Source organism: Anabrus simplex, chromosome 2 (genome assembly GCF_040414725.1).
Source record: "Anabrus simplex isolate iqAnaSimp1 chromosome 2, ASM4041472v1, whole genome shotgun sequence".
Classification (NCBI taxonomy): domain Eukaryota; kingdom Metazoa; phylum Arthropoda; class Insecta; order Orthoptera; family Tettigoniidae; genus Anabrus; species Anabrus simplex.
Window position 1 is genome coordinate 435,424,715 of NC_090266.1, and position 27,167 is coordinate 435,451,881.

The window sequence follows — 27,167 nt, forward strand, 5'->3', positions numbered from 1 at the left end:
GCCTAACTTAGTGATACATCCTTGTGACTGCTTCTTCTCCATATCATCTGACTTCTTTGTAAGTCAATATGGTATCACCTCATGGCAGGTCCAGGGTTGTCCTCTCTGACTCCATGGTAAGCCCTTGCGTCCGTGTCTTCAACTAAGTGACCAACTAACTAACTTTGGCCTCACTCTCTCAGTAACCAATGATTAATGGCTCACTGAGTCTTCTCCATCTCTCGTTCACACTCGTTGTCTGACCGACTGAGGCCTCTTCATCTCGTAGACTTCTTCACTGTTCAGCTTCCGTTTAACTAATGACTGATGCTACAACATGCAGCCACCCTTTATAGACGTTGGTTGACACAGCTACGTAATCTCCAGAAATAACAATGACATACTCCCACAATGCCTCAAACTGTTGCATGTACTGGTGAAATCCCCTGGGGCGGCTGAGTCTCTGAGCGAATTGCTAAAAGCTCACGATGACGTAGCCATGACGTAGCAATGACTTGGCAGAATCGCCAGTAGTGCAAAATATAACAACGTCACATCCACATCTGATACATCGAAACTTTCACTGTACAGGTATTTAATGTTAATCTACATATTGTACCAGTAAAAGAGCCCGACTCTCAGATTAAATTTTAAAGTAGCATGAATATAGTTCTCAGGGCGATAAACTGGATTAATTGTAGCTAGGGCTCGGTACAGGAGGTAGGGTCCTATCTACAGAAAAACTTTGACTCTGATTGCACAAGAGTTTATTCAAATAAGTCATGAATTTGTACATCACCTCTAAGTAGAAATGGATTGTCTTCCTCGTCTTCCTCGGGTTCTCCAGCTCACCAAGCCAAGCTGGTTGAAGCACGTTCCAGAAGACTCCAGGGATTCCAGGGACTCCAGATACTCCAGACAGAGGCAGCTGGACTGTCTGGATTGACGGCAAGTAGAGATGTCTCGAACTCTGAGGCCCGGGTTGAACCCCGGTGATCCAGGCGATGTTGTAGATAGTCATGTACAACCTCAGCCCAGTGAGACTGAGAGGATTGATGTTCCCAAGGTCACTAGTAGCACTGAGTCCATGAAAACCTTGGATGATCAACTTATAAGCAGAGTTCTTGATAATTGTACATCAAGACTTCCAACACTCCTAAAACGATATGAGTGGTATTAATAATTTAGAGTTCATCACTAGAAAAATCCTCGTCCCTGAATAACTTTGGCAACGAAAAATACAAGTCCCTTCTTGTGAAATTATAGTTAAACTCCACGTTCATTACTGGCGAAGGTGCAAGTATTTGCCTAAACTCGAATGAAAACACAAGTCCATTCACTTGGAAGTTTGAATATATTTAAAGTTAATCACTGGTGAAATTCATAAAGTCTTTGAGTGACCACTGACGAAAACACAAGTCTTTCCACATAAATAAATTCACTGACGAAATTTATAAGTCTTTTAAACCAACACTGGCAAATGTACAAGTCTTTGAGTAAGTGTAAGTAAAATCCTAACTTCGTTTAAAGCCGTTGGAAAGTTAAAGTTCATCACTAGCAATGTTAATCAATCACTGTCTATTAGAAGGATGAGTTCCTCAACAGTCGCAAATATTCCACGTAAATAAAACAAGTCCATTTCACGAACACTTAGAAAAATTCCAATCTCGAATACTCGTAAATAATACAAGTCCATTCAATGATCACGTAGAAAAGTTCTGGTCTCGAACACATGAAAATAATACAAGTCCATTCAGTGAACACTTAGAAAAATTCCAGCTTCGAAGACGCGTAAATAATACAAGTCCATTTAGTGAACACTTAGAAAAGTTTCAGTCTCGAAGGCACGTAAATAATACAAGTCCATTCAATGAACACTTAGAAGAATTCTGGTCTCGAAGTCTTATGAGTCCACTTTATAGTACTTGGAAGAATCGTCTTCCCACACTTGTATAATGACAGAGTTCCATGATGATAGTAGCAGCAAGAGTGTCCCCGCTGACTACTCAGCTGAGACTGTGTGAATAGGCTACAGTAGGTCCTCCTTTTATTCAATCCGGGATGTCTACGTCATAATACGGTTTGATTGAATATCTCTCGAATCCCTCGATGGATTTGCTTGAAACTCGAGCATTGGGACGTTTAGGTGATCCCAAACAAGATGACATATTGCTCGATTCGCTAGCATCATTATTATAGAAATTTCAAAATTTTCTCCATCGAACTCTCTAGAACAAGTGACGTGGAATCCAGAAAATACCAGTCAAGGCTGGTAACACGTGTTGAGACGAGCGGGCGGTCTAGCTAGCCTCTGTGGCTACGTCACAGCTCACAGTCGTCATACACTCGCTAGCTGGTCCTCGCTGCTGGTAAACAAACAAATAATAGTAATCTCACAGATAAAATAATAATAATAATAATACGGACATAATAATAATAATAATACTAATAATAATAATAATAATAATAATAATAATAATACAGATAAAATAATAAAAATACAGATATCATCTTCTAACGGGATTTGAACCGTCACATGATTTATTTCGCTCCGTTCCTTAATCTGCATCAGTTCACGTTTGGAGTCATTTTATAAGCCCTCCTTTTACGTTTTAGAAGCTTTCCTCAATTCATCATTCCACCAAGATCTTCTGTATGCCCCTTCATTATACACAGTTTTTCCTTAGGCGTTTCTTTACTGCTTCTGCTATGGCATCCCTGAATACCACGCATTTTCTTTCTATGCTCTGAACATGCTGACTGCCTATTGTTTGAAACTACTCATCCGTACAATGTGTCTGCCTAATTTGCTCGACCAGGATATTTTCTAACCTTACATACCTGCAGACAGACTCAAATTTCTCTATCCTGGGTCTAGTGACATTGAATTCACAAAGAATTAGGCAGTAGTCTATATCATTAAAAATTCTCAGGAATACCCCACATTCCTAATAGATTTGTGATAGGTTACGTTATTGTCTATTATGGATCCGCTGTCCCCTATCCTCCTATGCATGACGATGTTTAGCCCTCCTTATGCTTGAAGAATGCATTTGTAACTGCTAATACCATACTAACACAGAAGTTCAGCAAACACTTCCCATGACTATCCCTTTCGTATCTTCCCCACATTTTCCCATCACTTTCTGTTGTCCTTCATTTCTGCTTACAATTCTCACATTGGAATTACAATCCTTTCCTTTCTGTTGACTACGGCACTGCTTCTTCTCTCCCCTCACATCGTGGACATATCGAGATAATTCTTTTCCGTATTCCACTTATTACTATATCTTTTTCTTGCTATTTTGCTTTACGTCGCACCGACACAGATAGGTCTTATGGCGACGAAGGGATAGGAAAGGCCTAGGAATGGGAAGGAAGCGGCCGTGCCTGGTGTGAAAATGGGAAACCACGGGAAACCATCCTCAGGGCTGCCAACAGTGGGGTTCGAACCCACTACCTTCCGGATGAAAGCTCACAGCTGCGCGCTCCTAACCGCACGGCCAACTCGACCGGTGCTTGTCACTATATCTATCCACATCATTTACTTATTTATGTGCCTAACAGAAAATGTGTAGCATGCTATGGAGAGTGATAAATAAAAGCAGGCAATTTCTCTTGCTCTCTTTTTCAAATATCTGCTTGGCATTTCATGAATAAGGCCTTAAGTAATTGCTACTGGAATAAGTAATAGCTGGAACTGATTATTTTGACCCTCCAAATTCCTGAGAATTTTCAAGATAAGGCTGCTATTAAAAGCTATTACTGGTAGGAAGGTACTCCTTGCAGAGAGCCTGTTGCATTGTTGTGTAGTGTGCGTGGCCGTTAGGTATAACTACAATCCATTTTACCTCGGTATTCGCTCAAATGTGAATTTTTTTAAATTCCGTATATTTTGCTCTCTTGTGAACCAGATACCTGCCAAATTTTCTTTGATTGTGTTTTGCGTAAGTCTGACGATAAAATTTCCTCATATCCTGGTTATATTTAACTTTTCGACACTAGTACAGCACATTATCAAAACCCTTGTATATATTCAGTCCTCAGTCCGAAGGCTGGTTGCACCCTTAACAGCTCCGCCGTTATCTGTCACAGATGGCCTCGTCATCACTGAAGAGACGTACTAGGGAAACGAGGAGTGATGTAGTTTCCCGCTGCTTTCCTCACTGAGCCAGAAGTTGCTATTACATATCAGTCTGACAAGTTCACTGAAATGCATGCGTCAACCGACACTATGATCAACATTTGCACACCATTCATAGCAGGGACAGGCAGCATAAGGAATGGCATTACTAGCATCGCTCATACCTCAGTCACTTTCATATTGTCAAAGTCAGGGGTAAGACTGAGACAGGTCAATCAATGTAACACAATTGCTCTAGCCCATACCTGAAGATATAGTGCACTTTAAACACTAGGTATCGCCAGCAAATGCATATCAAAACTGTATCTCAATTGAAATGGACCCATCCTTATAGATAGGGAATAAAAATAAGGGTTACTGAAGAGTAAATAAATATTCCTGAGCTCCACTTGTACACATTTATATTGAAATGAAGTTCTGTTAATTTAGAATATAGTCTTCTTTTCGGTGTTGCAAAGAGATCTCTGAAATCTACATGAGATGAAAGTTATCATAACCAACATATTAGTGACGTAAACAAACTGCGTGCTACTGTCTGATAAAGTCCATCAATACGGGCCACACTTTCTTCCGGGACGGTTATCTTTCCTACAGTGGAAGAGAGGTCTTGTCTCGAAGGGTCTCGATAGTTTACAGAAAGGGAAGGCGGGGTGCGAGTGAGAGAGGAGGTCTTCTAAGAACACACAGACAACGCCAACAGGAGCACTTTACGAAATGCTGGAAATGTTGGTTAAAGGAATCGAAGGTCCCCAAGGAAAAAGACCAGTGACTGCAAGCGAGGACGTATATCGTCGTCAAATAAACGATTGCTTTCTCAGCTGGTATGAACGTGCGCATAACAGAAATAGGAATTCGTAGATGTTATTCATAAAGTACACATCGTAATAAAATTAAAAGTTGGCATTCTAAATTTCGATAAGATTAGTTCTCGAATTTTAAATTCTAAACTCTGACTAATATGCCCCAATCATGCTCATTGGACTAATATTGCGGTTTCAGGTGCTCAGCGCGTTGAATTCTTTAGCCCTTTTACCTTTATTTCTCTACAAGTTTTTATTTTCTTTCTTATCACGGTGTGAGCCAACACCATTCCATCCCTCAGATTATGTCTCGAATCATTGGTCGATCTGGGACCTTAGGTTAACACGCGAACCCACTTCCGTTATACTTCAGTTGATATCATGGCCGACTCGATATTTACAAAGACAAAGTAAGTTATCACATTTCACAACAGTGCCTAAAGAATATAATAGACAGTATCCTTGGTGTTATTATTTACGGTCATGCTTAATTACACCCACAAAATTTTGAACAATGAGAAATATATCTTCCGAAGCTTAATAAGTAAATCCCCTGTTATGAGACGTTGTGTATAACAGATATAATTAGTCAGAATCCAAAAGTTACATTGAATACGAGCAACAAAATGGAAGTGCTTAGTACTAACTCTTACAACGATTTTTTTCAAAGTAATAAAACTCTTTTCTTTGGAATAAAAACTTCACACCGTAAACTTTTCATTACAATTTTACAATATTTTCTGGGAGAGCATTTTGCTAATTAAGAATGGCATACATTTTAATCGGATAATGTTCTTAGAACCATTATTTTTTGTAAATGTATATGAGAAAGATAACTGCATTAAATCGCGAATCAACGATCATTTCTTAATTACTAGAACCCTAATCGTTTAGTTAATAAATACACATTTTCGTGGATCAATAGTTTACAAAAACCCTTTAAGTCCAATACTCTTCCACTTTATGATAACGAGTCACATATTGGCTACTAAACGCATTTTAATGATAGCATATTCTGTAACTCAATGTGTAATCTAAACGCTTCGTGACTGAAGTACCACTTTTACTTCTTCTGTTCTGCTCCTCTTAACACGATGACATCAAGTACAGAGTACAATACGGTTTGTTGGGACAATTTACTTCTTTGAAAGTTGACGATTGAATCAATTACCTCATTATCAGACAAAGTATCTTTCGCCATTCATTAGACAGTCCCTCCCCACACTCTCGCGTAAACAGGTTAATCTTCCTAGCTTATTCCTACTGATTATTAATACATTTCTTCAAGATTCCTAATGTATATCTTCAATCATGTATGTTCTACGATGATTTCGATCTTTTTTCAACAACATTTCTTCATGCTAATTTCGTACCAAATAGGTACGGCACCGGCAGTCTAGCCAATAATATTTTCCCTTAAGCAACGCGAGTCTGGATCGAAAACAGATATTAAAAGCCAAATAATGTCCTTTTTCTAATTAAAAGATTGATTACATAAACATTGATACACTTACATTATATCAAATAGTCTTATTGTACCACCATCCTCGAAGAATAAACTTCCAAAATATTATACGTGACCCATTTGCTCCAGTTTCGTCATCCATACTCAGTACTAACTCTTTCAACGCTTTTTTAAACTAATAAATCTCTTGTCTTTGGAATATAAAACTTCACATCGTAAACTTTTCATTACAATTTTACAATATTTTCTGGGAGAGCATTTTGCTAAGTAAGAAAGAAGAAACATTAAACATTGACGATAACAACAATAACCAATAATTCCTGAGTTCAACATTATTTCAACTAATAAGTCAGGATATACTGTTAAACATCCTGACATCCCTATTGAAGTAGGTAACATAATCAAGTTTGAAACGTACTACCATATTTGATTGTAAATGTGAATCAGGATGAGTTCAGTACAACATTAATTCAGTAAAATATCTAAAGTGTTATCTCTGTCATGAAGATACTTAACACTTCTGAAGTTACAGTAGGTAGGCAGGGCAATGGGTGGTAAAATTCCATACTTCCGTATCAATCGCTACGTACGATATTTGTAACAGAAGGATTTGTTTTAGGCCAAATTATTAAAACATCCTTATTTGTTACATTTATCTCTATCATGTGTCTCTATCACGGGACATTTCTCAATATTGCTTTCTTACATAAAATCTCATAAATCAGTTTTTATTTGCGTGAACATTTTACGGCTCGTGGCTTCACAATGAATATCACACGAAAATCGTAATACCAATACGGACCAAAATGTTCTTTCTAAACGCGTCTAGAAATAGGGATACCATCATTTTGATACACCATGAAGTAATGCAGAATTCCATAAAATAAACCTGAAAATAACGGGGAAATACAACCATAAATAATTCCCGAAGACATGCAGCTCTCACTGTACGAAATAATAGTGACTTAATGTTGGCTACCTCAGGAGTAAAATAGTGTCCCATTCAGTGGAGACTAACCAGAGCGGGTAATCTTCAGGAGATGAATACTGAGATTCTGTGAATCGGAACGTTCAGTGTTAGAAGATTGAATTGTTGTGGTAGGTTAGAAAATCTAAACAGGGGAGTAGATGCACTAAATATAGATGTATTTAGTACAAGCTAAGTAGGAAGAGCAGGATTATTGGCCAGGCGACTACAGAACTTTCAACACAAAGTAAGTACTGTAAAAACAGGGGGAAATGCAGGAGTTTGTTCAAGAATTAATACGAAAACAGAGCTGTGGTTACGGTACTATGACCAGCATTGTGAACGGATTATTCTTGCCAAGAGAGACATCAAGCAAATGCGCACGACAACAGAATGAGTAAGTCCAGGAATCACGTCACAAAAAGTTATAAACTAGTGAAATATATTGTTCCGCAGCACATTACTTTTTAACTACTTGGCATAACTATCTGTGAAAATATAAAGTGGAATATTAAACAGTTTGAAGAGGCAAGGTACAAGGCAACAACAATCCTGGGATTCCTATCCAGGAATTTAAGAGGCTTCTGTTCGCGGGCGAAAAGATCAGCTTGCATTTGCATGGTCGGTCCTTACTGACGCATGGTCTAACAGCATGGCATCCGACAGTAGTGAGTCCATGAGCAAGCTGCAGAGATTAGAGCACTGCGCTGAAAGGCTAATTCACCGTCCCTCTCCCCTCACATACAATAAGAAAATAGCCAAACAAACAGACCTGACATTTCTCCGAAAATCCCTCTCTACCTCTATAAAAATTGATCCCATCCAACGTCTATCACCGTGTTTTGCGCTCAGCTCATAGATACGAAGTAGTTACCCTTTTTGTGCTCTTCGCCCGTACCTCTGCCTTTCAGCAGGGTTTTTATACGCGCTCCGCAAAGTATCCAGTGGAGTCTTTCAGATAGGGAAAAAGAACGGAGAATATACAAGAAAGAAGAAAGGAGACGTCTATATCTGGGCTCTGTATTATCTGTTTTATACACCTAATGACTAAAAAAAAAGGAGTTCCATAAAGCGTTGCCGACATTATATTATTCACAAGATGATCAAGGCAGCGACCAATGGTGAAGTATTACTATTGTAACTAGCTGACACGTGCGAATATTTCGCACAGTATCGTTATCAGTCAACGATTGTCAATATGTGAAAATAATTAGATGCAAGCATTTACTAATGAAAGGTATCTTATTTTGAAGAGTATTAATAAATAGGCGGCCCGTTGTCAAAAGTCGTTATAGTTATATATACAACATGTTTAATTGTAAAACATTTAAGAGGTAGACATTAAAAATTAGATATTGTCTTTGTCAGATGTGAATTTTGTTTTCAAATTTCTTTACTTTAGAAAACTTCTTTGAAAACAAGGTTAGCAGTTATAATGTGATCAACGTTTACATATTGGCCGTATATGTCATTTAAACAAACATAAATAACACTGAATATACGAGCTCGTGAAAAAGCCACGTATAACTGTTCATGTGAAAAAATCAGTTTCTGGTATACAGAACCCTGCCCTTTGAAGCGTATGAGGTTAATGCAGGGCATGTGCACAGTTTTATCGGAGTGAATGAATTTACCAGTGTAGATGTATTCGCCTAACTTGGGTCACCACTAATCTTGCACCATTAATTAATCTCTGATTTGCGTAAATATTTCTAATTAACGGGATGATAGCATTTTCATTTAAAAGCATTTTATGAGGTGGTAAACCGGACTGATTCAATCAATCAATCAATCAATCAATCAATCAATCAATCAATCAATCAATCAATCAATCAATCAATCAATCAATCAATCAATACTGATCTGCATTTAGGGCAGTCGCCCAGGTGGCTGATTCCCTATCTGTAGTTTTCCTAGCCTTTCCTTAAATGATTTCAAAGAAATTTGAAATTTATTGAACACCTCCCTTGGTAAGTTATTCCAATCACTAACTCGGCTTCCTATAAAGGAATATTTGCCCCGATTTGTCCCCTTGAATTCCAACATTTTGTTCATACTGTGATCTTTCCTACTTATAAAGACACCGCTCAAACTTATTCGCCTACTAATGTCATTTCACGCCATCTCTCCACTGACAGCTAGAAACATACCACTTAGTCGACCAGATGGTCTCCTTTCTCCCAAACTCTTCCCAGCCCAAATTATGAGACATTTTTGTAACGCTACTCTTCTGTCGGAAATTACACAGAAAATATCGAGCTGCTTTTCTTTGGATTTTTCCAGTTCTTGAATCAATTAATCCTGATGAGGGCCCCTAAAACTGGAACCATACTCTAGTTGAGGTCTTACCAGAGACTTATATGCACTCTCGTTTACATCCTTACTACAACCCTAAACATCCCCATAACCATGTGCGGAGATCTGTACCCTTTATTTAAAATCCCACTTATGTGATTACCGCAATTAAGATCTTTCCTTATATTAACACCTAGGTACTTACAGTGATCCCCATAAGGAACATTCACCCCATTAACGCAGCAATTAAAACCGAGAGGACGTTTCCTATTTGTGAAACTCACAACCTGAATTTTAACCCCGTTTATCATCATGCAATTGCCTGCTGTCCACCTCACAATATTATCGAGGTCATTTTGCAGTTGCTGACAATCTTGTAACTTATTTATTACTTTATGCAGAATAATATCATCTGCAAAATGCTTTATCCCTGATTCCACTGGTATCCTTGGTATCAACACTGTTTCATGCATGCATCAATTACTAATTGAACGATGGCTCCTGTTATGCCAACATTCATAGCAGGAATATCAGCCCTGATTTCATATAAACCACCACGGGTTCTGTTTTATGGAGAGAATATCAGATAGGAAATCTTCAAAGTTACGGAAATAATATAAAGACATATAAAAGTCTAACCATACTTGAACAAAACGTAACAAATCTCGATTTAAAAGTCGGTCCATTTAGGACTAGAAGTACTGACTGCAAGCAGTCACAGAAATTTAATCAGGATGACAAGTAAGACAGCTAGCAAGAAGCAAGTGAATTAGTGAGAAACAAGTGCTAAGTGAGTGAGGCTTCGTAGAATGCGTAATTCGTATATATGATTGAAAATCACTCCCACTTTGACGCCTGTCACATGTTCCAATTACACCGTAGTTCTGCCCCCTTTTCTTCCTTCTTCGGTGCCACATGGAAAAGTTTCAGAGAGCCGCCTTCTAATAGGGTGAAATCTCCCTCTGCATAGGTGCCGCTTCATACAGTAGATCAGAGGTGACATTTTCAAATAACCAATCTCGAATTCAGAAAATGTCGTTGAGATACCCTAGCCTGACATAGATTTCGGAGGGAATTTTTCCTTCTCCTGACTTCTGCCTTTCAGCCTGATAAAAGAACCGTTTGAGGAAACAGTTGCAAGTCAGATATATATTCCGTGTCGCAAGACGCTACCCTAAGAAATATCGTTCAGCTCTTGATATCAACTACCGTAATTCATTATAATGGAATGATTATGAGAGACGTATATGAAACATAAACCCTATAAATATGTGCATACATACGTATACATGATATTAAATATCGATAATATACATAAATTCAATTAATTACAATTGGTACAGTAGTTGAGTGGTCTATAACGACGTATGAGTTACATGGATTTGACACAAAACCGATGATCCTAGTTACTGTACGGGCTGGTAGTGTTTCTGTACGGTTTTATAGTGAGTTCAAAGGCAATTAGCTGGATATACTGGTCCATCAAAACACGTAATAGAACGCTGCCCACTACAGACCCATCTGTGGTAACCATTTGCAGCTATCAGTGAACTTCATGCTTCCTGACAACGATTGGCTATTTCAAAGGGATAATGCAATATCTCATCGGACTGAAATTGCCCATTACTAATTTGAAGAATATTCTTGAGAGTTTCAGAAAAATAATGTAGTCACCATGTCCACCTGCAATTAATACAATTAACCATCTACGGTTTTTAGTGGAGAAGAGGTCTTTCCCCTTCAAAGATCCTGCATTGCAAATACCATAAAACTAATGGGAAGCATTCCAGAATAAAAGGCTGAATCTCTCTCCCTAATGTATTGTATTCTCTTGTGGATCCTTAGCCACGTCAAGTTAGTTACTTTACTGCTCTACATATCGTCCCTGTTCTGCCAAAACGGCGAATGGAACAATGCTCTTCCTACCCATTATTTCCCTTAAAACTGGTCACGCCTTCCAGTTATATACTGATATGCGGTCCATCAGAACAATTTACGTTGAGTTCATCTTCCTATACAGGTGTATAAAGGAAAATGAACCTTAAATACATCACACTCTAGGAGTGGGTAAATATTATACAAACATACATTCCTTCAGTATGGTACAGTAAGGTTTATTTTCCTTTACACACGCACATAGGAAAATGAACTCAACTGAAATTGTTCTGATGGACCGAATATCAATATGTGGCTGGAAGGCGTGACCAGTCTTAAGGGAAATAATGTATAGGAAGAGCATTGTAACATTCGCCGTTTTGGCAGAACGGGGACGATATACATAGTGAGGTACTCTTTTACTTTGCAACTGCCAGTCTTCTTCTTCTTCTTTTCCTACAGCTTTTTCCCACTCCTGTGGGTCTCGGGTGCGAACTGCGTCGCACATGTGGATTTGGCACTCTTCTACGGTTGGATGCCCTTCCTGACGCCAACTCTATAGGAAGGGATGTAATCACCATCGCGTATTTCTGTGGTGGTTGTAGTGTGGTATATTGTCTGAATATCGTCGCTTCACCGGTAAAACATTGTATCCCACAATACTCTTCCTATCCATTATTCTCCTTAAGATTGGTCACGCCTCCCAGCCACATATGGATACGCAGTCCATCAGAAAAATGTCCGTTGTGTTCGTTTTCCTATGTCGACGATTAAACGAAAATGAACCTTACATGCATAGTACACTAGGAGTGCGTAAATACGTAATGCAAACGTACATTCCTACAGTACGGTACTGTAAGGTTCATTTTCCTTTACACACAGGCATAGGAAAATGAACACAATAAAATTTGTTCTGATGGACTGCATATCCATACGTGGCTGGGAGGCGTGACCAGTCTTACGGAGAATAATTGATAGGAAGAGCTTTGTGGAATACAACCTTTTACCGGTCGAGCGACGATATGATGAGGAGAGTGTTCGGACGGACACATACACCCATTCTCCGAGTCAGAAGAATTAATTAGAAGCGATTAAAATCACCGGGACCCTCTGAACAGAAGGCCAGTACGCTGACCATTCAGCCAACGAGTCGGACTTCCCAACTGCCAGTATACTGTAGTATTACATTTATGTATGTCCATATACTTTATTCAAATGAGAAATCTATATCGTATTCCACGTAGAACGTTACGCGTTGATGTTGCACATCGTTACAAAATTGCAGGAACTTTAGCAACTTGAGCTTGTTTCCTCTGCGCATTCCAAATGATACGTTTCAATTAGTTTTTCATAGTTTTGAGCTAATAAAGTCTGTAGTGAATAGCTTGTACATGAAGCGATACGATGAGGAAATTTGACGAATGCAAATAACAACGCCACAAATAGAGGGGTATTTGGTACTGTGATATGAGCTAGTCTTAAAGGATATTCAAAGCTTTCACATGCGGGAATAATGTTCAGTTGCGTGATAGGGAATGAAAATAAACAATGGCCTTAGGTATTTCACCTCATTAACGTATCAGTATAGTTGAACGTTCAAAGGAAGACTAGGGGAGAATATCAAGCACTTTATTAAGAACTAAATTATAAGGCATCGTAATCGTGACTGATAACCTCAGTGGCGTAGTCAACGGGTCTTTGTCCCTTTGTTCCCATGACATTTGGATCAAACCCAACAAAAGTATATTGCTCTTGAGCGGTTGCAATTATGACAACTCGATGGCGTGGACTGCCGACATGTGAAGGAACTCTTACGGGACGAAATTCTGTCATATTTGCGTGTCTAAAAATGTATAGGGATTGACGGAACGATCTAATAAATATTTGAATGAATTACGTTAGTGTTTGTATTTCGCTTTGGTATACTTTACTGTCATACCTGAGTAAGGCGGTTCAAGTATTTCCCTCCATTTAACAGATGATAAAATGAAATTAAATGGTGTATGGCTTTTAGTGCCGGGAGTGTCAGAGGACATGTTCGGTTCGGCAGGTGCAGGCCATTTGATTTGCCACCCGTAGGCGACCTGCGCGTCGTGACGAGGATGAAATGATGATGAAGACGACACGTATATCCAGCCCCCGTGCCAGGGAAATTAACCAATGATGGTTAAAATTCCCGGCCCTGCCTGCAATCGAAACCGGGACCCCTGTGATTAAATGCCAGCACGCTAACCATTTAGTCATGGAGCCTAACAACGGATGATAAGAGTGTTATTTGGCATCTGAACCAGTAATTTCAGATTGTATAAAGGTAATATAAGATACTACTCCCTCTCGTGATATATATTCTGCCAGATGGAAAAGGGTCTGTCTTACGAGGAAAATTGAGAATATCATCCAACATAAGGTGAATCAAATTGCAGCTTTGAATTCCACGCCATGAGCTGGACTCAGAGATAACTAGAACACGTTTAACTATGTATTTCCTTTTACTAACAGTAAGAAAGAATTAAAATTGTTCTAGTTCTTTCCTTCCTTTGAATCTTCATAGCATGGTGCTGAGCATGATCCTATAAGGTTCAAGATTTATTTCCTGGAATTCTTAATAATATCTCTGGTACTACATTATTGATATATATTTCACTACGTAATACTTAAAAGTTATCAAAATGTGATAAAGAAACGCATACTTCTGTTATACTTTATTTAGGCTTTTATTGTCAACACTTGGACATGCATACGCTCAACTCGTCAGGATTTGAGAGTGGTATTTTGAAAGGGAATTTATTGCGTTTCCTTAAAAATAATAAACCCATATTACCTGTATCTGGAAGATGTTTACGCTAAAAATGTATGTTTCACGTTCGGCTACGTATCTAGTTTATCTTTGGAGGACCAGTCTTGGAGACATACTCGGCAAGATCCTCAATAAGGCTCATTTCTAGCTATACACTGTTCATGAAAAATAATGCTTAGGAACGGCATCCAATTCATTTAACTACCCTCCATAATTTAATTACCAATTTTTCGTGCACTCCAGTTCTTTGACATGTATTCGGCAGCTACCCTCATAACGGGTTACTGCTGAACTCACGACACCGTAAGGCTTAACATAGGCTAAAAATCTGATAGCGAAAAAAATGTTTTGACTGCTACGCAAAAGTGTTTGCCGATGGTAACGATGGATCACACCGGCGCAGTGACAACGTGGCCTTTTACACGAATGACTACCCAGCCATTATTGTAGACCCAACCATCCGATTTGAAAACAATGATCCGGACCAGTCTATTGTGATTAAAAGTGGAAGCAATCGTTTTACGGAGAATGTGAAGTATAATGTAACAGAAATTCTCCCAGCAGTACCGATCTCCGAAGTTTGAGGTAAACGGCCCTCTTATTCGGATTGAAAGAGCCACTTCGTAGACTGTACTAAATTGATGACCATTTAGAGAAACATACTGGTAAATTCAGTCAGGATTATCGGTCATCACATGAATTAATTAATTAATTTGTTTGTTTTTTGGTGGCCAAAACAGCAAGTTGCGGAAGAAAATTAAAAACTAACGTACAACAATTAACAATAAAAATAACTGTTTAAGGTGTGTCTATGGTTAAACATTCCAGCTATACGGGCATCTCCTAATCAAGGAAGACAATTTATTAACTGTAATTTATTTGTGAAGAAATGTGCACGATGTAATCCCGCCCCAATATGTATGGCATTTAAGTGTTCGTTCAGCGCGGATTATAACTCCATAGGAACGGTTTTCCATACACCCTTGCGTCTCTGATCGTAATTATGTTTCGTAGATCTAAAGAAAGCATATGACGGGTTGCCGAGGGAAAAGACTTTCGCCTTACTGGGAGACTATGGAATTAAATATAGGTTATTAAAATCAATCAAGGGCTTTTATGTTGACAATTTTGGGCTGCAGTGAGTATTAATGGTAGAATGATTTCTCGGTTCAGGGTACTTACTGGGGTTAGACAAGGCTGAAGTCTTTCACCTTTTTTGTTCGTAGTTTACACAGATCATCTGCTGAAAGGTATAAAGTGACAGGGAAGCATTCGGTTAGGTTGAAATTTAGTAAGCAGTCTGGCCTATGCTGACGACTTTGTCTTAATGGCAGATTGTGCCAAAAGCCTGCAGTCTAATACCTTGGAAATTGAAAATAGGTGCAATGGGTATGGTAAAAAATTAGACTTTCGAAGATTAAATTGATGTCAGTAGGTTAGAAGTCCAAAAGAACTCAATGTCAGATTGGAGATAAAAATCTGGAACAGGTAAATAATTTCAAGTATTTAGGATGTGTGATCTTCCAGGATGCTAATATAGTAAGTGACATTGAATGAAGGTGTAGTAAAGCTAACGCAGTGAGCTCGCAGTTGCGATCAACAGTATTCTGCAGGAAGGAATTCAGCTCCCGGACGAAACTACCTTTACATCGGTCTGTTTTCAGACCAATTTTGCTTCACGGGAGCGAAAGCTGAGTGGACTCAGGATATCCTATTCGAAAGTATGAAGTAACAGACATGGAAGTAGCGGGGATGATTGGTGGTAAAAACAGGTGGGAGCAATGGCAGCGGGTTCTCGGAATGAGGAGTTAAAGAATAAATTAGGAATGAACACAATGGATGAAGCTGTACGCATAAACCAGCATTGTTGATTGCGTCATGTGTGGCGAATGGAGGAAGATAGATTATCTAGGAAAATAATGGACTCTGTTATGGAGGGTAAGAGAAGTAGAGGGAGACCAAGACGACGATGGTTATACTCAGTTGCTAACGATTTAAAGATAAGAGGTATAAAACTAAATGAGGCGACAGCACTAGTTGCAAATAGAGGATTGTGGCAACGTTTAGTAAATTCACAGAGGCTTGCAGACTGAACGCTGAAAGACATAGAAGTCTATAATGATGATGTATGTATGTATGTATGTATGTATGTATGTATGTATGTATGCATGTATGTATGCATGTATGTATGTACCTTGTGAGATGTTCAATAAATTTCCAATTTCTTTGCAATCATTTAAGAAAAGGCTAGGATAACTACAGATATGGAATCTGCCACCTGGAAGACTGCCCCACATGCAGATAAGTATTGATTGATTGATTGATTGATTGATTGATTGATTGACTGATTGATTGATTGATTGATTGATTGATTGATTGATTGATTGATTGATTGATTGATTGATTGATTGATTGATTGATTGATTGATTGATTGATTGATTGATTGATTGATTGATTGATTGATTGATTCCAATCCACATTGTCTTGCGGTGTTCACGCACTGTGCACTCTGCTTCCAAAAACAATTGCACACTAAGCCCAAATGAAGTAATTCGAAAGTTCAATTCTTATTCCAAGTATATTGATGAACACACACATTAGTACAAACCCCACAGTAATTCAATTTGCCCGAATATGAAAAGTAAGTGAATAGAACGATACTAATGACAAATGACGGCTTGACCCCACTTAATATAATTGTAGAAGTTATTATGCGCAAGTGTAACAATAAAATACGTTCGTGTGAGGAGGGAAGTCGTAAACGTTGCATAAACAACACTACATTCAATAATATGTGTAAGTACAACCTATTCAAAATTAAATAATTAAGACAAAAGTACCTAATAGAAAACTTGTTGACTATAATGTAATTGTTTCAGCTTCATTTTTTCTCTCGTAGAACTATCCCATTGTAACCGTTCTACAAGCTAACATAAATAGTGAACAACGTATCCAATACAATATCCTTAAAAGATGAAAATCACGCTGGTTGGATAAATATATAGCACACGTTAACATTTCTTATAATAACATTCACATTCCACCTTTCAAACGTTTCTTATTATTGCACCGAGCTCGATAGCTGCAGTCGCTTAAGTGCGGCCAGTGTCCAGTTTTCGGGAGATAGTAGTTTCGAACCCCACTGTCGGCAGCCCTGAAAATGGTTTTCCGTGGTTTCCCATTTTCACACCAGGCAAATGCTGGGGCTGTACCTTAATTAAGGCCACGGCCGCTTCCTTCCCACTCCTAGCCCTTCTGTGTCCCATCGTCGCCATAAGACCTATCTGTGTCGGTGCGACGTAAAGCAACTAGCAAAAAAAAAAAAGTTATTATTGCACGGCAATAGAATGCCTGCTTGTTTATCTTCGAAACCCACTTATCCCATCATGGAACTCTTTTGCCACGGCTGACCAGGCCGATCGACCGTTTTGTCATCACGTCACAAAGTGGCTATCTACAGTGCATGCGTCATCCGACCCGCCACTGAGCCAGGCTTTTGTGACACACATACTTCTCCCCTCCTGTATTCTCGTCATTTACCCTGAAGCGCTTTTTCAATATTCTTGTTAATGGTGACAATTAATTACTTAACAGGGAAAGAATGTTGGACAATCCATTTCTACTGTCTGGTGATATGTGACCGGGAAAGCATTCTGCCCCCTACGCCTTATGTTTCAGATTCTCTTTGAATGCACCAACCGGAAGTATGATTTGTTTTGTTTGAGATACCAATTTGGTCAAATGAGCAATTTCTTTCGGATTTTTCTCGAGTAATTATTTCTAATGGAATGGAATGGCGTGTGACTTTTAGTGCCGGGAGTGTCCGAGGACGAGTTCGACTCGCCAGATGCAGGTCTTTTGATTTGACTCCCGTAGGCGACCTGCGCTTCGTGATGAAGATGAAATGATGATGAAGATGACACATACACCCAGCCACTGTGTCAGCGAAATTAACCAATTATGGTTAAAATTCCTGACCCTGCCGGGAATCGAACCCAGGGCCCCTGTGACCAAAGGCCAGCACGCTAAACATTTAGCCATGGAACCGGACATGATTTCTAATATGTGACCCGGGTTATTTTTGTTTTCTGTCATGTCTTTTGCCCCCGCCCCACTTCTAAATCCCAATCGCCACTACTGGAAATAATCTGAAGACTCTGTTACCCGTCCGCCTCTGTGGTGTAGTGGTTAGCGTGATTAGCTGCCACCCCTGGAGGTCCGGGTTCGATTCCCGGCTCTGCCACGAAAATTTGAAAAGTGGTACGAGGGCTGGAACGGGGTCCACTCAGCCTCGGGAGGTCAATTGAGTAGAGGTGGGTTCGATTCCCACCTCAGCCATCCTCGAAGTGGTTTTCCGTGGTTTCCCACTTCTCCTCCAGGCGAATGCCGGGATGGTACCTCACTTAAGGCCACGGCCGCTTCCTTCCCTCTTCCTTGTCTATCCTTTCCAATCTTCCCATCCCTCCACAAGGCCCCTGTTCAGCATAGCAGGTGAAGCCGCCTGGGCGAGGTACTGGTCATACTCCCCAGTTGTATCCCCCGACCAAGAGTCTGAAGCTCCAGGACACTGCCCTTGAGGCGGTAGAGTTGGGATCCATCGCTGTGTCCGAGGGAAAAGCCGAACCTGGAGGGTAAACAGATGATGATGATGATGACTCTGTTATCCAATAGGAAAACTAAAATAACGATTCATAGGCTATTTTCGAGATCAATGTTAATATATTCCTGGTCATATCAGTCTTCCAGTACAAAGCAATTCCAAACGTGTTAGTTAAAATCACTGATAAATTCTATAGGACTGGTGTCATATCTCAAACGAATTCCAATGCGTGCGAATATTGCAACCGAATGTCTACAACTTACCTATATTTCAGTGAGTAGCAGCTAGACACTTTCGTCGTAATGTTCAAATCGAAGGACTGCAAGTCATGGACGCAATAATAGGAACAGTATACCCTTCGATACTATTGTGCATCATTGCCATCGGAAGTGCCCGGCTCCATTTCTAAATGTTTAGCACGCTGGCGTTTTGTCATGGGGGTCCCGGGCTCGATACCCGACAGGGTTGTGAATTTTAACCATAATTTGTTATTTTCGCCGATACGGGGTCTGGGTGTAGGTGCCATCTGAAGTATGTAATAAATCTGTGAACGGTTATACAGGGTGAAGCGTAATTCACGCACTCGGGCGTCGCAGCGCGACTCCTCACATCCCAGCAATAAAAAAATGTCTCTTACAAAATTTCGTCTTGCGAGTATATTCGGCAGAAAAACTACGTTAAAGAATAGCAATCTGGCAACACTGTAACCACATGTAGGGTAACTACCTCTGTCAGAAGATCTTGGCCGTACTGTACAGTTGCTGCAGTGGATGCAGTTTTGGGTTGGCATGCAGGAGGTCGAGTGGTCGATCCTGGGTTAAGGCGTATGTTTTTTATTTCGTAAATGTAGTCCAGGTGGTATGGTATCTGGCATCTTAATCGTCAACAGCGATTGCAGTGGGCCCTCTAGAAACCATTTGCACTTACATACCACGATCCTAGAAACGGACGAACAATCGTTTTCATTGGTCAGCTTGAAAGGCGCCCTTTCCACGTCGTGGGCGTGAATTTATTCGCACCACTTTATCTACTAGATGTGAAACCTGTTTGTTTCAGCTGTCTATTTCTTATTAGTCTAACCAGGTACGGTATTTTTTGTTTCAGCGTTACAAAATGTTGTAAATGTAGGATACATGTGACCTCGGAAACGGTGTCTTACTGTATTACAGTATGTAATGTCAGATGGAAATTAGCAAATAAAAAAATGCGCCTCAACCCAGGATCGAACCATCGACCTCCTGCATGCCAATGAAAAAGCTCTAGCCACTGCACCACCTGCACAGGACGACGAAAACGTGCTGACAGCGGTAGTTACCCTACATACGGTTACAGTGTTGCCAGATTGCTACTCTTCAACGTCCGTTTTCTACCGGATATACTCGCAAGACGAAAATTTGTAAGAGACATTTTTTTTTTTTGCTGGCATGTGAGGAGTCGCGCTGCGACGCCCGAGTGCGCGAATTACGCTTCACCCTGTATAACTGCGTTGCGTAACGGTTAGTGCTATTAGCTCGAGTTCGATTCCCGGTAGAATTTAGGAAAGGCAGGAGGGCTGGTGTGTTGTTGAAATGGTACCTCCATTGGATGTGTGCCCGAAAAGATCTGCACCACCTCGGGATGAGGGCACGAGTTTGGATTACTTTACTTTACCTTACTGCGAATCGATCTTCTTATCACAGTACTGAACAAGATCAAGTGCGTTCATTTCTCTGCTTTGCCGTCCCAAGACTTCTGTTTATTAAAACTTTAAGATATTTCTGCACAAGCATTTATCCTCTAATATTTACAGCGAACGAGTACTACTCCTGAATGGTTAATTTATTGTTTATGTCGGTGAGTATGAAATGAGAGGGCTTGATCAGATCTATATCTTAGTTGCTTGCTTCGCACCCGGAATTCCGGTCGATCCTGGTTTAAGATTTTCATCTCGAAAATTGAGGGCGTCAGGAAGGACTTTCAGCCTTAAAAAGCCAAACCAAAACCCAAAATGAGCCTAGGTTGCTCCAACGACCTCAGGAATACCTGGATTAATGCCCAAGAAGAGAAAGATGGAGAAGAATTGAGAATGAAATGCACTCCTGCATATAGCTTCGAAAATTAATATTTCGTATGGATTCTGAGTATGAAAAGTCAATAGATTTCTCTGAATAATTGTTCCATGTAGATGGTGCATATGAAATAACGAGAAGGCTGAAGTTAAGACTGAATCTTGTATTCCACTGAAATTCAGACTTTTTCCACAAGAGGTACACATGAAACACAGTACAGCAAGGCAAAGGTGAAAGTAAATGCTTCCACAGTTTGTAAGCTGGGTATCAACTAGTAAGTAAGATAGAGGGATTAGCTCCATCTTGGCCGCCTGTCCCCTAGGAAATGAACCTGGTACTCTTCTTTGGTGTAAACTGAGTAAACCTTAAGACAGTATATCGCTCAAGAAATGGAAGTAACGTATTTATATTTTCAACTCCTTGTTCTGGAATCCAAAGTAATCCTTCCTGATGAACTGAAAAAGCCATAACTGTCGGTGAAGCAGCCTTCCATAGAGAATATTTTGGGAGATGTGAAATATTTTGTAGAAAATTATTTTTTAAGTGTTTGAAATATTATTATTATTATTATTCATATTATTCATATTATTATTATTATTATTATTATTATTATTAGCTTCATTTCTCTGAAATGCTAATAATTTAATCTTCTTCCAGACTGTGGCAAACTACATTGGAGCCAACCGTACTCTGCAGAATGTTGAAGGAAAGAAGATTCATTGGGCGGGTGGCCGAACTGAGCCACCACCAGACACTCCCGTTTGCGGTTTTGACAACTCTCTCTGCCCAGATCGATGTGAGTAACACAGTATTCTTCCATATCAGTACCTGACTCATTATATTCCTAATTATTGTAAGTAGGAAGTATGTATATTTTCCTACACGTACAGTAAATCTTCGTGTATCTGACCCTCATTTTTTCGACCCCAGTTGACCCAGATAATTTGTAGACATTTTTTATTTAATGTTCAATGAGGATAATAACATTTAACTATGAGAGCAAGAACGGAACTATAAGTATGCCAAACATTCACTTTGTAGTTAGATTTAGTGTACAGTTCGGGAAGAAATTGTAGGGGCATGCACATCAAAAACAGACGTTAAGAAAGAAGATGACGTGGACGAGGAGGGATCATTCACAACTCAACAGCGGACGACGCATGCAGATGCTGCGCACCAACTGACAAACATCATGGCGTACTTGAAGCATCAACCCGACACCACTTCAGGTAAATTCGTCGCCGTTCTGGCAAAAGGTCTTATCTCACAAATATTTTTCTGATGGACTAAATATCCATATGTGGCTTGGAAGCGTAACCAGTCTTAAGGAAAATAATGCATAAGAAGAAAGTTGGGAGATGTCACGTTTTGCCCGAACAGCGACGAATTTGTACAATACTAGAAATAATAAACATTATCAGGACGTACCTGTACTGAAAACATTATCCGAATAACACATGTTCACAGGTTCAAGAGAAAAGAGTAAGTTAGTTTCCAAGATAATTCAAGAGGACGGGGAAAGGGAGTGGGTGGGGCCACGAAAGGCTGAACCATCCTTACATATAGATAATTTTAACACCAGAGGCTATGTTTTACACAAATACGAAAGCCGGTTAACAGAATAAGTGAATATAAGTGGATTTGCATATTCAAATCACGCATTTCCACATTTATTCTCAAAGCACTGTTTTTAAAAGGAATTTCACCAAGTTGGGTGTTCAACACTCGTAAATAGAAAAGAACCTTGTACAATTATATTCGACTTGGAATTGGGAGCAAGTTTAAACTTGCCGCGGTTCCATAGGTGAGATATAAATAATAGAGTCTTCTTAACTCACCATGTTATGGAGTCGTAAACAAAGTTTTTAGGTATTCGGGGAAGGAATAATTGAGGAGCGGCACCCTTCAACCACATATTGACAGTTAAGTTAGACTATCTTGCCCGGTGATTGATCGAGCAATTTACACCAATGTGCTCGGAACTCGTAAGAACTGATGGAAATTTACATCTCTGTAAGGCTGGAGAATAGCGCGACGTCACAGGTGATCTAGACGGTAAACTCACGCAGCAGTAGTGTTGTTCAGAAGTTGATTCACCTCGGCGAAGGCTGATATTATCTGGGAGTGTTGCGATTGTACAGAGATGCGGGCATGAATGTTTATAAGGTACGCTGCAATCATAGTATTCCGTGGAACTGAGTGTTCGTTCTACGTGTCTGTCCCCGTGGAGGAGTTTCTCGGACCAGCTACTGTGAGGCGAACGTCTGGTTCTGTAGCGGCGTGAGAGAAAACATTGGGTAACGGCATGGGAGAGCGACCGCAGACTGCACCGTGAAAGGGGGCCGTGCACCTCATACTGACCAGTGGTGTTTCGTGCGTGGGCTGTGAACTGAGGACTCTGATATTGGCAGCGTGAATGACTGTGGGACTGATTGCAACTATGAGCGCCATTTCCAGAAATGTAGTGTGGTCGCTTGGACTGTGAGTGTCGACCGAGGAAGATTGAGTGTGAGTTGGTGTGACTAAACATTCAGAACGCTTGGAGGGCGTGAACTGTGTAATTGCTGTCTTGTGTAGTAGTTATGTGTAGCTTTGTAAGTGGTTGTTGCTGATTATTAATAAATCCCAGAAGTTAAACGTTATGAGTCGTTGCATTTATTCGTCTACTCCGCCAGCACGTAACAATACTTACTTTCGTTTGATAATGAAAGCGTAACACAACTTTCACAGAGTTACCGCTTGTCGTGTATCTATAATAATATTATTTCAGTACTAACCACTAAGGTTTGGAAATTTATGACGTAAAGAAGTACAAAATAAGCTAGCAAATATGCCCTAAAACTAGTTAAATATGGCTTAATTATTTTAGGGTTAGGTTAGAAGTATTAGGGTATTACTGATATTTTACGTGTCAAAAAGTGATAAGCGATAACACAGCGGACACATTTCATCATGCAAAATGACAGAGCTACAATAGGTAAATTAAAACTTTATAACTTCAGTATCATAACCCCGCGGCGCAGTTCTCGCTCCCCTTACCTATAAAGGAACTAAAAAATAAGAATTAGCATGTTTTCTTGGGATCTATCGGTGTAGGTTCGTACAGCATGTCTTTCTCGGAATCATGTCTTCTAAACCTGTTACTATCATTTTCGTAAAAATATGTTTTTCTAAGTCACTATAGTATTTTGAAATCCTGTGTTTCAAAATCGGCGCAGATAACATGTACCTTGTTACAAAGGGTACTTCATCATAAACAAAAATGCTCAAAATATAACCAAATATGACCTTGTATCACTAAAATGAGCAAAACGTAACCAAAGCAATAAAATGGCCGAAATATGCATTTATATGCAACATGAAATTGCTTTAAATGGGGTCAGGGACCCGTTATTCGCACTTATTTTTTCAGATTTCAGGTAAAATGACCTCAGGAAGGAAATATGACATTTCCTTAACATCAGTATAATACGTGTTCTCTTCACGCTCTTTTCTGTTCTTTTATTTACAAACGGGAACATAAGATTATTAAACATTCATATCGATGGCTTACTTCTAAAACCTCGTGTCTCCAAATGCAATTTCCTAGCCATTTTCTTCCGTAAGACTGGACACGCCGCCCAGCCACACTTGGATGTGCAGTCTATCAGAACAATTTTCGTTGTGTTCATTTTCCTATGGCTGTGTGTAAAGGAAAATGAATCTTAAATATATTAAACTGTAGGAGTGCTTAAATTCGCCATGAAAACAACATTCCTACAATACGGTGTGGTAAGCTCCATTTTCCTTTACACGTTAGCATAGGAAAATGAACACTACGAAAAAAGTTCTGATGGATTGCATATACATATGTGGCTGGGAGGCGTGACCAGTCTTAAGGAATATAATGGGTAGGAAGAACGTTGTATAGAAGTAATCCGACGATATGCTTTCTTGTGGCGTACGATAGCATTCCGTGGCGAGCTATCTGGGTCCTTAATACTAGAATCACTACTCAGAAAAGAAGCATGTTTTGCTATCCATTAATATTATTAAACTACTCTTCACAAGTCTGGCGTCTCGACGCAGCTCTTAATGGCGATCGCAGCACACACCCGAAGACACATTCCGGTGAATTCCTGTTCTCCAACACGGCCTTTAAAAAGCTGCATCGTTAAAGAATAGCTTATTTCATAACCAACGTACCAGCAAGGCATGTTGAAATCCTCGTAGCCGTTTGACTAACCCGCTCCCGATAATTGTCTGGTCACGGACCCGCAAACGTCCCTTTATTGCCTACGTTCACTGGTGATTGGCGCACACAGGATTGGCTAGTCTGAGAATGGCTCGGTCTCGCCACGTTCGCTCTCGTTATGAGCCAGAAGAAGACTGTCGTAGTTTCCACTTCCAGATTATTCCGAGCACATTTGTGACCGTTAATCAGCTTTTCGCTTCTTGCAAAAGCTCTCTTATCGCGAGCTTCAACAACTTAGGTGCAATTGTTTACGTCACTGCTGGCCAGCCCACATTTTAGCTGCTCCATCATTGCAATCATCCTCCGACCCGCACACTTTCGGCCATCGTTGTAATAATACCTTGAAAAACAAAGGTTATCTACACTCCTTTGTCCATACGTCTCAACCTCTCTCTTGAGACCAAAATAGTAATGGCTCTGTTTTCAACTGGCTGACCAGTACACGTTCTTTGATAACTTACAATGCATCTAAGTCAACCCTTCAAGCTGGCAGATCCAATCCCTACTCAGTCCGGTGATATTTGAAGGTGCTAAAATACTTCATACGCCAGTCCGGTGTCAGTAGATTTATTGACACGTACCCAACTGATGCGGGACAAAATTCCGACACCTCGGCGTATCCAAAACCTCTAAAAGTAGTTAGTTAGGCGTAAAACCAATAACATTAATATTATTTTTCAATCCTTCCTCGCCTCATGTTCAGATGACGTTAAATCATTAATTTGACTTATGGAGTTATAAAACTGGTATTTTAATTACCTCTAGCTTTAATCAGTCTTCCATCTGAGGACTTACTAATTAAATGACTTAATCATGCAATTACTTATTCCTTGCATATTGTTTAGTTTTATTTCGAAAGTGAGGACCATCTTTTCTTTTCAGTCTTATGAAAGCTGCATAGGTGTGCTGAATACAAATATATGCTTATGTCTTACTTACGGTACTTGAGAAGTTTATTCATCAACCTCAGATTTCCTTCTGTATTAACCATTTTGGCATAGTTAACCCTTCAGTGCATAAGTCGTTTTGTACAGATTTACATAAGCCGGGCCTGTGAGACCCGCATTTGGGTTAGAGAGAAAATAAAGATTTGAGACCAATAGTAACGATAAGAATGAATGAACATTTTACTAAATTTATTGAAGTTTAAACATTGAAAGTTAACATACGCATCAAAATATTGATTGTGTTACTCTGTATTTTGTTCCCAAAACATTCATTTTTTCTATTTGCTTTACGTCGTACCGACCCAGGTAGATCTTATGGCGACGATGGGATAGGAAAGACGTAGGAATGGAAAGGAAGCGGCCGTGGCCTTAATTAAGGCAGAGCCCCAGCATTTGCCTGGTGTGAAAATGGGAAACCACGGAAAACCATCTTCAGGGCTGCCGACAGTGAGGTTCTAAGCCACTATCACCCGGTTGCAAGCTCACAGCTACGGGCCCCTAACCGCACGGCCAACTCTCCCGGTCACCAAACTCTAGCAGAATGATAACATTACTTCACTTCCGACTCTGGTCCTAACATGACAGGTCTAGTTTATAAACAAGGGCTGCTAATGGTACTGTATCCTAAAGTGTTGTATGTCCGGCGCTCCTTTCTCGCTCCGCCAGCCAGCTGCACGCGCGCCTGTGTATCATTCTGCTAGCTTCGACGCGCAGCCCTCAGTGCGCGTGCCTGACCATCGAGTGTACTATAAATAGGAGCTCCCTGCCTGCTCACTTGCCCACTTGCCCCGGTGTCCAGCTCCAGAATACACCCTACGTCGAGCACGGAGGCTACTCCTCTTGAAAATGTGCTTCGACCAGGTGGACTGAATTTCTGGCAGTACGAGGTTTCACCTCTGGTCACCGCTCCCTTTCCTGTTTCCGCTGCTTATGTTCCGTAATTCTTTTACAAGCCATTTTCATTCCCTAATTTATGCAAGCTCCCTTAGTTTCGCTAGGTGGAATTTCTTCAATC

General features: G+C 40.0%; 1 protein-coding gene across 1 annotated transcript in view; it reads left to right on the top strand.

Moving 5' to 3' along the window:
- Positions 1 to 27,167, top strand: part of LOC136864181 (atrial natriuretic peptide receptor 1) — a 2,019,422-nt gene that overhangs the window by 1,378,585 nt on the left and 613,670 nt on the right. The window contains exon 6 of the mRNA XM_068226191.1: positions 21,629 to 21,767. Coding sequence (XP_068082292.1) covers positions 21,629 to 21,767 — 139 coding nt within the window. The remainder of the gene's footprint in view (positions 1 to 21,628; positions 21,768 to 27,167) is intronic.